Source organism: Macrobrachium nipponense, chromosome 33 (genome assembly GCF_015104395.2).
Source record: "Macrobrachium nipponense isolate FS-2020 chromosome 33, ASM1510439v2, whole genome shotgun sequence".
Taxonomy (NCBI): Eukaryota; Metazoa; Arthropoda; class Malacostraca; order Decapoda; family Palaemonidae; genus Macrobrachium; species Macrobrachium nipponense.
The window spans coordinates 51,568,295-51,582,371 of NC_087219.1; the positions used below are offsets into that span (position 1 = coordinate 51,568,295).

Consider the following 14,077-nt stretch of genomic DNA (forward strand, 5'->3'; position numbering starts at 1 on the left):
AAGTACTATTTTTATCCTAGATTTTTTAAAACCCATCTCCATTTTAATATATGTACTGATGTTTGCAAACATACAGTATGTGTACATAATTTGTTTATTGTCCAGCTTGCCATTTATCAGGAAATGTTTGCTATTAAAGTTGTATAGTTAAGTATATTCTGTAAAGTTTTCATCATTTTTGCTTGAAATGTAAGTGTCAGTGACTGTTGTCACTGAAACACTCCAAAGCATTATGTAGGAAAATCTTACTCAGTATATTGGCTCTAGGGCCTCTTTGTGACACTTAGTCACTCTCATCAGTCCACTTCACGTTACTGCTAACGTGTTACTTGATCTAGTTACAGTAATACTTTGGGTTACGAACCGATTAGTATACGAATTTTTTAACTTACGAAGTGACGCCTCATTCTGAATACAATTTCGCTTGGAATACGAATGCGCGAATTTCCATCATGGGAGGCCGCCTGATTTGTTTACATCGATGAGCGTGGGATCTGCGAACGCATTTTTTTTCGGCCAAAACTTAAACGCCTGCTTTGTTTACATCGGATGAGCGTGGGATCTGCGAATGCATTTTTTCGGCCAAAACTTAACGAGGGTCACGTGACTTCCTCCTACGCATCCTTGACCCAAATTTTAAAACCATAACTCTTTCAATATCTCGCTGGCGGTAAGATTGAACGCATCTGTCCGTGATACGCTCTCAAATTTGCTTAGTGATTTGCGCACGTGTTGTGTTTCCGTGATAGTGCTTATACATTACTATTACCCAAATACTAAAGACAATGGCTCCCAAGATGACGAAGGCAAGCAGCAAGAAGGAAAGCATAAGAAAGAAGGAGATGATTACAGTCGAAATGAAGAGGAAATTATCCAAATGCATGATAAAGGCGAGTGCGTGAAAGACATTGCAGCATTCTTCAAGCGGTCGCATCAACGATCTGCACTATTTTGAAGAAAAATGAAGAAATTAAAGCCAGTAAAGCATCAAAAGGTGTCACAGTATTGACGAAACAACGGCCTTATATTCTCGACGATGTAGAAAATTTGCTCATAGAAAAATATTTTTTTCAAAATTGTGAAAGACAACATAGTGTTGCGTAAGCGTAAAATTAGTGATCGTAGTGAACGGTGATCTCTAGAGAAAAGAACCAGAAAGTCTTCCAGAAGTGTTCACGGAGGGAGATTTCCCCCCCAAGCCCCTAACCCTCTCCTCCTCACCCTTCCCCTCCTCCCGTCTCCGTCAAGCCAGCAGCCACACTCGCCAAAGGTAAAGTTCAGTTTTACTGTGTTATGCATATTAAATCTAGTGTTTATATTTAATTTCATTCTTCAATTTTATAATTTTATGTAATTCCTACACGAATTTTCAACCTTAGTGAACAAAAATAAATGGAAAAATATGAATTGAAATGGTTATTCATGGTCGGATGGAACGCATTATTTGCTTTTTATAACATTCTTATGGGAAAATCTATTTGGGTTACGAATTTTTTAGGTTACGAAGCGGTTCTGGAACGGATTAAATTCGTAACCAAGGTATTACTGTATATGCATCTTTAGTAAGCTTTGTTTGTAAACTTATTAGGTTCTTTCCATCAGCTTCTGGGTCTACCCACTTTTAATCTTTGCCCCATTTTTAGCTCATCAACTGCTGCTTTATTCATCTCCTTCCATATGGACCATGCAGTCTGCATATCATAGGCTCTGGGATTTCATTAAATTTAAGATCAAATGTTTATGTCTGTAAGCATGTTTTTACATCCATTTAGTATTACAGTAGTGTAGGTCTTATAGCACTGTTTTAGTCATATTATGGTAGCTCATGGTATTATGTTTCTGCTTGACTGGAAGCAAACCATTTTGAAAGCACCTCCCTCCCATTTGTAGAGCCATTAAGGGACAGTCTCTCAAAAATCACTGAAGGTAATTTTACTGGCCTGAAGGAAGTTATTTTAGTAGGCAAGTACAGTGTGTATTTCAAGGCATAGTGTAGATAGTATTAAATGTTCTGTGTATCATCCCTTTAGTCCCAGCTGCATTACTTTCTACCTTGTATCTATCATCTGTTTCCTTATGTCTCTTCTTCCTTAGTTGTCCAACTTCTTGAACCTTCCCATATAGTGAAGATCAGCCCTTTAAGGATGTAATACTTATTTGCAATTACATTCTGGATTGTGTGAGTGGAATTTTGAATTTGAAAGGGATTGTGATGTGTTATGATTATAAAATACAGTATACGTACCTAGATTCATAACTTAGACGCATTATTAAGTAGGTTAGAAATAGATTGAGGTGGTTTTAGCATACGGTGCGAAAGGGTGAGGACCAGTTAGTCAGGAACACTACTGTATAAAAGTGGCATGATGAAGGCCAGTAGGAAGTTCAGAACATGACTAAGATGAAATCTTGGACAAGTTGAAATTGAGGCAGGACTTGCACAAGATAGTGGAACGAATTGATTGCACATACACTGAAAACCAGATGTGCAATTGTTAATGGTAATACAGTATTAACATAACATAACTGTATTTGTAGAATACTTTGCTAAAGTCAGCAAAAATAATTTGGTATAATGTTCAAAATATTATTTTATTTGGGTTTTCTTTCATAACATTTTACCACTGTACTATGCACAGTTAGTTATGGAAGAGAGAGAGAGAGAGAGAGAGAGAGAGAGAGAGAGAGAGAGAGAGAGAGAGAGAGAGAGAGAGAGAGAGAGAGAGTAGATATTATCATGGTTATAGGCTTAGAGTAGATTGGTAGTCTTATTCATAGACATTTGTAGTTTTTTTCCCCTGTATGCATTTACTTATTACTGTTTGATGTTATGAACAGTAGTACTATGTGGTGCAAATTTTAAGTTTTTGCTTCACTCACTTTGCATGTTGGCAGTTCACATATGAACTTGCACATTGCACAAGTAGACTGTACTTAAAGTTGTTTTAATTTTACATTAACATAATTAGAGTATATTTTACAGTTTAGTACAGTAATACTTTTCAGTTGAATGCACCACATACTGTATGTCGTTTCTCTAATGTATTACACTTTCAGAGGAGAAAGATGATGAAAAAGATGATTCACCAAGGTGATCCTGATGATATGATGATTGGACCTGCAAAAAAAGTAGTCACTTCATGTGGTTCTGCAACAGTAGAATTTACAGAGTTAGATTTTACATCTAAAAATCAGTCTTCGTTAGATGAAGTAAGTACATCATTTTTTGAGCATGTGTATATATGCACTGCATGCACTTTTTCTTCATGTTTTGGTAGGCTGTCAGCACTTAGAAGGAAGTTTCTTCATATGATCAGTGGGAGAGGTATAGACTGAATGGAAAGTAATGTGATCTAATTATTCACTGAAACTTGTTTATAGAATGTTAAATTGAAGTCAGGGTGTACTGTTCAATAGATATTTTAATATATTTTTTTCACTTCCCAGTATTTTATTTTTGCACATAAAACTTGAGTGCAGATATATTTGTATGTATATATTCTTGCAAGCTGCTAACATCTCACCTTTGCTAATGATATGTCAGGCTGAAAAAAAAAACTTTCCATATGACATAATGTCTGGCTGAGAAACTAAACCAAATCTGGTGCTGAAATTAATGTTAAAACAACAAAGCTGTTTGGAGATGATAGGTAATACCTCCTATGGCATGCATGATGGAGCTTCTTGTCTCATTTGCAAAATTATCACTTCACATTTAACCTTTGGTCATTGGGTGGGAGGCATTATAGAACAGCTACAGTACCTAGATCTGACCCTTATTGCTCATCCCAAAAATAGTTGCTCTAAACTGAATTAGAAAGAACTTTTCATATTTTTCTCACTCCTTTTTGTCTCAGACTATCAGAACTTGAATATGTTTATGTAAGCAATTACTTTAAGCTGCTCCTAAAGCTTGGGCTGATCTCAAATGACTGACAACCTTAAAGGCTCTAGGAGCATTGAGCATAATTGGGTCAAAGTCATAAGATGGCTACTAGGGGGGTCTGAGCTGCCCTTTAAAAATAGTATATGCCAGCATCTTGATGGCTGTGGAGGACCTGTGCAGGTCATAGTTATTATTTGAGCTATTCCCAGAGAAATAGATGGCAACAGTGGCAGTCATATGGCTTTTGTAGCTGTATGAGATCACAGAGGAAAGGAAAAATAAAAAATTCAGAGAACTAAAGTATAACCTATTTTTGGTTCTTATTTTAGGCGAAATAAAATTTATGAAGTTTTTACTCTGCAAATAAACGTTGATCAAGATTTTAATTTTAGAAATAAGAAAATATCATAATTAAAATTGGGAAAATTATTTGTTGACCAGAAGCACTAAAAAAAGTCATTTAGAGAAAGCAAGGGGTTAGTTGAGGCCATTAGTAAGAATCACTGTGTAAACTATCTGGTGATTAAGACAGTAGGCATCAATGTTAAAGTAACCCAATGCGGCCCATTAAATAGCATGCAGGGACAGTAATATTACCTGGAGCCTTAAGACAAACTAAAAATCATAATGGTTATGCATCCCAATTTGCAGTTCTCTTATTTGTAGCCAAATGTGCTTAATTGTGGGTTTATGATCAATAATTAAATTATGTCTTAGTTTTACAGCATCTCCATAAACCTTCAGACAAATTGTGTGTAGGCTGGAAATGTAAACAAAAGAAGTTTACAGAGTAGAGACTAGATTAAATGTAGTATAAACACAGTCCATTTCTTCATTAATATACGTTACAGTATACAGATTTTTAATACAATGATGTTAAAAAACCCTGTCACAGATGCAAACTTAAGTGATGTACGCAGCCAAGAAAATTTAAAGAAATAGCTTTCTGTATCATTACTTATGCATATAAAAATGAAAACAAAAGTATATAGTACGTACTGAAGATCATAAGTATTTAAAACATGCCATATTGAATTTTATACTGTAAATGCTGTATATAAAAGGATTATATTGTTTACTAGAATAATTACATTTATTATAAAATTAAGCATATTAAAGATAATTCCCCAAAATTACCGTACACTAAAAAATTTACTTTACAAATCGTGTAACTTGATGTAACATGCACTGCATCCCCCACCCCACCCATGCCAGTGACCCATCACTTTGCTGCTTAGTGTGCTTGCTTGATGCAAGACTAGACCTCTTGAGATCCCATTCCTTTTTTTCTCTGCATTCTTTCCCTCTTTTCTTGAAATGATATCTTGATGTATGTAGAAATTAGTCAGGTTTTTATTGTGCACTGAATCAAATGGAGGCAGGTTTGATTGTGCACTGAATTTAATGGCGGAATGTTTAATTGTGCACTGAATTTAATGGAGGCAGAATTGAGGCAGGAAGTTTTTTTTTTTTTTTGTTCTTGACAGTGGGTCAATATTCATAGTGCCAAAATCAGAGAGAAGGCTATGTTCTGCAACTTTTATAAATTTATATCTAATGTAATGCTTAAATATTTACATCTATTGTAATGCCCAACAAAGGAAAAATACAACAAATAATTAAAAAGAAATGAATTGTTGATTGAAACCGTAAAAAACTGATCTATGGTTTTCCAGAACATCAAGGGAATTAGTGTTCTCAGATCCAGAAAGATAAGACCTACCAAGTAAGAAGGGCACTCCTGGAATTGTTAAATCTCATATAAAGCACAACAAGAGCCTTGATGTTGAGTTTTAAAGGAAGCCTTCAATGAGAATAAATAAAATCTCTCCCCACCAAAAATTGCTACCACAACTTAACCAAAATAGAACAACAAATAAAGGCATACAGCAAAATACTTGTGCCCCTTTCAGGTTTTATTTAGCAAAATGATTTTCTAAAACAAAGAACTGAGGAAATGACAGTCTTATGATATGATTAGTACAACTTATTTGTATCTAAGATAACAAAATTTTGTAAAAAAAAAATAGAATGAAAATTCTGAAAAGAAGTTGATTTGCTTTGTTAACCAATGCATAGATTAATTTTGTTATTTTTTAGGACTCAGTATTACTTCCCATTTGCTTAGGCTTAGACAATTGCCTTCCTGCCTGTTATTTGGGAGTCATTTATAATTAATGCAGAATTTCACCATCATTAATTTATTTTGCCAAGCAGCTTTTGCTTATTTATATATAGAGTTACATATATAATTTAATATATGTACTTAGTTTACAGTTCTTATGTGATGAATTTCATAATCATTGGGTTGCTAAGTATTTTTTACAGCTCTACTTCTTGACCTTTCCCACTCATATCTAATTTGAAAAAATTTTGATTTGGCATGTCTTCTGTTTGTTGCAGAATTCATTTGTTGAAGAGCAAGAACAAGCTACAGTTAGTGGTGAAAGTGATGAAGATATTCCCATGTACTCAAAGGATCAATTGGAAGAACTTGGTATTCTCAGTCAGAAAGACTTGAAACGCTCTGTGCGACAGAGCGCAGCCCGAGCCATGAAGGCTAGTAAGCTGATGCAGCGAAGAGAAAAGAGACATGCAAGGGAACAGAGAAAAACCCAGAGACGACTGAATAATGAGAACACAAAGAAGAAGAGAAAGGTAAAGAACCATAAACGTGGAAAGCCTGTAAAGCCAAATGATTATCAGTGATAATCCAATTTGTACGGTAACTTTATTTGCAACCAGAATTGTAATTATTTTAAGACGATTAATAATAATAATAAAAAAAAAACAGCAGTAAAGTTGTTTTGGAAGGGTCTACTCTGAGGTAGACCCAAACTCCTAGTGCCTTGCCAGTGGTTGGGGGTCTTGTGGAGAGCACCTGCCCAGAGCTACCTTATAAATTGTTCCTAAGCAGTTGCTTTAAATTAAATTAGCAAGACCTTTGCATCTTTTACCCACTCGCTTTTCTTTGCTTGTCTTGTGGAGGAGACTTGACAAATCATCTATTTTACTACAAATTGAAATATACATCACTATTGTTTGTCTACAGTAACTCACCTTGTCTTTGATTTAGAATCTACACACAATTGCAGGGTATGCTATCCTCTATTTGATAAACAGTGTAGAGCTTTTAATGAGGATAATCATCATCTTTGAACATCTGTTATGCTTTTAAGCACTTTCATAAATTGCAGTAAAATATGTTGAACCAGTGGAAATCACAAGCATTATCAATAATCAGTTAATGTGATGGCATATGGATGGTAGCAGCTTCCTCTTCACAGTAGAATCAGAATTATTAATATTTTTGCAAAACTAAAGAAAGGAAGCAGAAGCATGATATTGTTATATTTTTATTTAACTGTTGTTAAATACTTATTTATTCATGAATTTGTTTATATGTCCTCACTGTGCCAGAATATTTTGGCAATGAATTGAATAGCAGTGATAATTTGTCTTGGAAAAATGTCTGCTTAACTGACAGCTCTCAGTCTTGCTGGTCATCCATTTATTTGGGATTTTGTTCAGCGCGTGTTCGTGATATAAACGTTAATTAAACTTTTGGGAAGACCAGATGTTTATAGAATTTCCTCAATGTAGAAAACTTCAATTTAATTTTGAGTTACTACTATTTCATTTTATATTGAATAAAAGCGTGACTAGAATGCATGTAAATAGTTTGCTTGCAGAAGCTTATGAGGCCTTCATAATGGTATCATGATATAAATCAGTCTCAGTAATTTCTGTTGACAGGCAGTCCCCTTTTTACAGTAGGGGTTCCATCCCTGGCAGTGTACCGTAAGCTGAAAATTGCATAACCTGAATCATCATAATTCTAATGGGAATAAATAGCACTTACAACACCGTTCTGGCGTTGTAAGCACGTAAATCCGGGTTACAGTGCCATAAAGAATCCAGGTAAAATTGTTGCAGGAATAAAAGAAATTTCATCTTTCCTCGATGTGACCCCTAAGGGTTTTAACCTGGTATGTATCCACGTTTAGGGCAAGCCTGTTAGGGATATTTTTTTTAACCCTGTAAGTATCCACCTTTGCAGTGTGTTTAGTGTAAGCCTGTTGGGGATTTCCATATAAACAAACAAAAGAATGTTATGACCCCCAACGAAATATTGTGACTTTTTCCCTTGGGACTTTATTACCGTCCAAAATAAATTAATGTGACTTCTTTTGCCTACCAAAATTGACATTTTTTGTTTTCTGTGACTTTATTACCGGCCACTGCCGCAAAGCGGGTAACCCTCAGCGCAGTGGGCTTAAAGTCCAGAACGAGATAACCCGGGGACTTTCTATAGTAGGCTGTGATGAGGTGACAATTGAATAACTGGAAGCTATTTTTTTGCACTGCCACGTACCTATTCCTAGAAGCTTCTGTATGCAGAAGAATCTTAGAATACTGTGTTTAATCTTTTATAGGGTAACAATTCCAGCTCTAAGGAAGCTCATGTGGAATGCTCCTAAAATGGTTTTTGGAATTTTTAAGGTGAGACATCAAGGTCATGGTTTAACCTTGATGAATACTTTTTGTTTCGCTCTGTATTGATTTACATTTGTCGTAATTTTTGTGTGGGGTGCCGGAATATTTTGTTAACAACAATTATGAAGCACGGTGCGAATTCATTGCCTACCAAACTTAGAGATCTTTTTGTGTGACTGATATCAACCAAGTTACTGACTACCATTTGTTAGTGACAATTTTATTATTTTTTTATTTATTTATTTATGTTTTGTCATAGCAAGGGTATGAAACTACCACTCCCTCAATTTTGGGTCTGACAAATTAAATTAGTTAAAGCAAATCGTTGGTTCGCGATCGTCCTACTTCTCATACTAGAAAAAATACAATGTGCTTATTAGCAGTGTAATACTGAGGTCTTGCGTCGGGAATGAATTTTGTACCACCCTGTGTATGCTGGCATTCAAGGGTGCGTTTGATTTGGATAGTTGACGAATATTGCATTCCAGTTTCTGGTCGTATATTCTTACATTCATATATACCCTGACGAAGTGGCTACTTTGTACAACTTTTAGGTATCAGTTGGTACTTTCTAATACAATGGTGAAATGGTCATGTAGTCTTTAGCTAACCTGCCAGAGGGTAGTGGTAATGTAAAAAAAAGATGGTTTACAGGAATTTAGTTTTAATCTGATGTGTAGTACCTGCATAATACCAAAGTGTAAGCGCTCAGTCTTTATTATTTATATGTGGCTCTTTTTTAATCGAAGTCGTTGATATGCTAATGAGTCATGTTTTCAAATTGCTTTTCTCAGAAATAGAATTTGACTCACGTTGGTCGAGAACGGAGCTCCAAAGATTTGGCACTTAGTCATAATATCTACGAAAGTTTCCAACCGAAAAAGAGACATTAATAAAGTTCGGAGGATTATCTGCGACGTTTAAGGTAGGTTCATAGTACGAAGGTTCTTCTGGTATAATTTGAAACGAGATATATTCATGAATCCAATGTCATTACATTCTTCAGCCTTCATTTGATTTAGTAGTGTGCTACGCTGTTCATGATGATGATGATTCACGCCGGTGCAGCATCCACTTTCGCCTCATGTTCAACTTACCATTAAAGTAAGATTCTGTTGAGAAAAATGTAAGGGAATTTAAAACCTGATATAAGGTAGACCTTTTAATTCAGTCTATAGTGTTGAGATGTGTTACTCAACCAATCCGAGATATGTTTTCCATAAAAAACTGTGTTTCGATGTGACAAGCCAAAGTTAGCACAGCTGGTAATTTAAATGTGATAAGAATAAAGCTGATTAGAGCCTTATATGCGGCAGCAGTGTGTCAGAAGCCTTAATGACACAAACCTATAGGTTGATTTACAAAACTTGAAACGTGTCATTGCCGATTAGATACTTTCACTACCCCATTGTATTTGTTGGTGGTTCTTGGGATGTAACTATCGATTAATATATGACCCGAAAGGGAAATTCATTTGATTCGAGTGATTCAAAGGAGACTTCAGGTATCCTTAATGTCAGTGCTATAACTTTTTTCTCCAAGCCTTGACATTACTTTTACAAGCATCCAACATCTTTCTCATTAACGATTGTGGATACTGTTTTTATGTCACCCTGTATTTTTATGCTGACATCTATAGTGCCTGTATAATATTATACGGTACCTTAATTATGAGGAAAATTAAGCTCCATGTAATTATAATGTTCATAACAGTTAATTGGTTCTTGTTATAATTTAAAGTACATCTTTGTGACATACCTTGATCATGCTCTGAGATCTCAGAATTTCTGTTGTTATAAAATAACGCTTAGTCAACAATGGGGAAAGACTTGAGATATTTTTTAAATACGTTTATGTTTATTTAGCTAATGGCATGGAATTAACATGGTAGTTTTATTATCCAGCCCTGTAAGAGGTGAGGAAAAAGGGTCACAAAGCTCAACTTCAAGTCCTGTACACTCATCAAAGTAGGTTTCTCACCAAGATATTGTTTTTCAGCTTTGAAAATAAGGAGCAAAATCTCTGCCATTAGTATTTTTTAGTCACACATTTGATTTTTAAAGCAAGTGAACATCTTTTCTAGTTGTAACTGTAATCGACACAATACTATGCTTTCATTTCTATAAGATTCTTGGCCAGTCGCTCATATACAGGGTGACATTAAATTCACAAGCGACAGTGGTCTTTAATTATGTTCGTCTATCAGGTTATCTCAGTCGCCTCAACTAGACTAAATTATCCGTGTTGGATATTACGAGGTTACTAAGAAAACTAATATGTAACTACAAGCACATTTTATCCCCATCTAGTGCTATTTCCAACCAGTGTGAATCAAGAAGTCAGTACTGTGGTATCCTTGACTAGTCCTAAGACAGAGTGATGCAGAATTTATCTGTGGAAAATAACTCGTAGATCTTAGATTATTATCGCATATCAACCTTTTAATTTGGTGATAAAGATGTAACAAATTGATATAAGACTGATAGGTTCCTCTGTTCCATTTTATTTTTTACATTATTTGTAATTGACTTGAAATGGAACTGATAGTACTACTCTTTTAAGTCCCTTGTCCTGACCGGTCTCACTTGTACAGGGTAGCACAAGAAGAACATAAAACCAGATGAATTAAATGCTATGTATGAATATCAAGACTTTCCAATTAAAGTATATGAAATTAGTCGTATTTCTGAGATATTTCAAAGTTCTCTGGTCCGCCATCAATCTTGAATATCCTTCTTTCCAACGGAAATTCTGTTGTGTTCACTAAACAAAGACGCGTTTCTTTTGTCTCCTTGGCGATTCAAACAAAGGATCCCGCCAAATGGAGGGTTTAGTTCAAAATGTATGTCATGTTAGCAAATTGCTATGTTCTAAATATATCTTAAACGTGTTAGGTGCTTTTCCCTACTTTACAAATGTGAGAACACAGCAATCTGATAAACAGTCACCTATAGTTGTTCTGGGGATCTTTTGTGTGACTCCATAAGCAGCAGGCATCAAGGAAGAACTTCTTCCCACCGTTGTAGTTGCTTTTGAAGTTTACTTTATTTACCGGACAATTAGAGGGATCTGGCCGTTCATGGATGGTTTATGGCCGAGAATATTAACAGCAGCAATATAGGCTTGGATGGAGCTCGGCAGATCGTCATAATGGATTTAGATGTGTCTAATAGCAGCGATGACGAGCAACCCTTTATCACAGTCCAAAGTAAGAAACAGAAGAAAAGGAAAATGATGAGCAGCGCTGAAGAAATTATTTTAGGTGAAGGCTCTACAACAAAAGAGGCTGTATTTTCCCAAGAATGTATTGGGTTTCCACGATCAGGTTCGATGGGCAGTTCGGCTGTCCAAGTGTCATCCAGAATTTGAGGTTCTCTTTTAAGGAAGGGAGAAACATCCCATATATTACAGTGAAGGATGAGGTAGCTGTTGATTTATTAACAAAAAGTGGCCTTGAAAATATTGTAATGGGAAAACCAAAGGAGCCGTATGTATGTACAAAGGTAATTATTTTTGACTACCCTACTTACTTGGATCCAGAAGATGTTTTAGTTGACGAGCTATTCATATGGGCAAAGCGTAGAGAAGTTAAAGTTAATAGTGAGTATGTCCCTAAACCACAATTAATTGCACTTATTAAGGGTCCTCCAATAGAGAGAGTATTTATCAAGTGCCTAGGATATAAAAGTTTTGCTGTGCACACTGACAACCCTGTCATGTGGTATAAGTGTTGCAAGTGGGGTCATATGGCCTGGAAGTGCTTAAATGAGAATCGCTGTCGATTTTGTGGTAAATCCCACGAGTCGAAGGTGTGCGGTGACAAAATCAAGGAAAAGGAAGTAACCGAACCAAAATGCTGTAATTGTGGGGGTGCGCATAATGCCACCTCTAGAGTGTGTCCCCGAAGGCCCAAAAGTGATCGTTCGCTTAAGACAAAAGATAAAAATCCAAGAAATGATAGTTCTGCTTTTATTCATACTCAGGTTCCAGTGATTAGTGAGAATTTCTGGGTAAAGCGTATGGAACAGCAAAACCAAAGTTTAGTCAAGAATAAATCTCGAGAGGAGACGCAAGTTCATTATAATAAAGTTATCTCAGAATTTCGTAAAGAGATTGAAGAACTTAAACAGGCCGTGTTAGGTATGAAGAGTACTATAAATAGCATATATTTGCAAAATAAGAAGGTTGTTCCTAATGAAAGGGTGAATCAAAATGTTGAGGATGCAGAGGTGTATGAAAATGCTGCTGGTGAAAGCCCAGTTGCATGCAAGGCTGGCTTGTCAGCAAATAAGCCAGATTATGTGAAAAATGTGGTCGGAGAGTTTACCCACATTCTTGATTCGATAACCGAATATATGGAAAGTCCAGCCAATGAGCTGAAAGTTAATATTCTTCATTCTGCAAGTAAGTTAAGAAAGAGTATTACTCAAAATGGCACATAAACTCCATATCATATCCTGGAAAATAAATAGTTTAAGAAAACGAATTACTGATTTGCATGCATATACTCGGTCTACAAATGTTGATGTAATAGCCTTGCAGGAAGTAGGTAGAAACGTTTCCTCACTACAAATTAACGGTTACTATCATTTTGAATTACAAGCTGATGAATCCACGAATTGCAGAGGTTTAACAATTTACATAAAAAATACTATTCCAGCAACATACTACTGTGCTAGTGAAGTCAATGGTACTGAGTGTTTGGCTATTAAAGTAACACTTCAAGATTCAGAAATATATGTTATTAATGTTTATGTACATGCAGATTTGGCTATTGAGGACCTACCTGATGTCATTTATTCTGAGGATTGTGTATTACTCGGTGATTGAAATGCTAGACATATTAATCTAGGTAGTTGCTCCCGAAATCACAATGGAATTATTTTAAATAGATTTTTAGATTCGGTTGAAAATGCGTATGTACTTGGTAATAGTGAAGCAACACATGTTAGAGGAGGCAGGCTTGATTATGCCATCCTTTTCAATATGCCTAGAGTACAGACAGACTTCTCTGTTGTAACCACTTTATTAATTTGATCATTTTGCTCTTAGAATTAGTTTTTATTTAGAAAAGATTCCACTTATTAACAATAGAAATCGATATGTATTACATGATAGGCAGAAAGATGATTTCATAGAGAAAGTAAGTGACTGGTACAAAGAGTATAAACTGTTAGGTATTGAGGATGAAAATGTTTTCCTTGATGACTTGCTAGCAGTAATAGAATCCATACTTTACAAACGACAGAAAAAGACTAATTCTGCCAGCAATCATAAACCTAGGTATCATAATGATAAAATAGTGAAAGGCTGGAACAAGTTGCTACGAAAATGCCACAGGGAATGGTCTAAAGACCATAATAATATGCAATGTAGAGAAACGATGGTTACAGTGGCTGAGCATGCTACAGAAAAGAGGCAAAAGGTTAGCAGTGAGTATTGGGAAGTTTTTTTACGGGACATCTCCTTTTCAAAATCATTAAGTCAAATTTGGGTTGGTGTCAATAAAGTAAGGGAAGTTAAAATTAGGAAGACTAGTGCACATCCTAATGCCAGAGAAAAAGCAGAGGCATTAGCCGCCAAATGGTCGTATTCGTCGAGCTTAGATTCTCTCCCTCGAAATATACAGTTAAGCCTTAGGAAGTTACAGAAACAAAGACATAAACTGGTTTGCATGCAGAAGAACTTAATGGG

The 14,077-nt window shown here is 35.6% G+C and overlaps 1 protein-coding gene across 4 annotated transcripts in view; it reads left to right on the top strand.

Annotated features, from left to right (window-relative positions):
* Positions 1-7,459, top strand: part of LOC135203182 (nucleolar protein 12-like) — a 38,049-nt gene extending 30,590 nt beyond the window's left edge. For all 4 annotated transcript variants that reach the window (XM_064232894.1, XM_064232891.1, XM_064232892.1 and 1 more), the window contains exons 4-5: positions 3,058-3,210; positions 6,290-7,459. In XM_064232894.1, coding sequence (XP_064088964.1) covers positions 3,058-3,210; positions 6,290-6,595 — 459 coding nt within the window. In that variant the 3' untranslated portion in view covers positions 6,596-7,459. The remainder of the gene's footprint in view (positions 1-3,057; positions 3,211-6,289) is intronic.
* Positions 7,460-14,077: the final 6,618 nt, after the last annotated feature.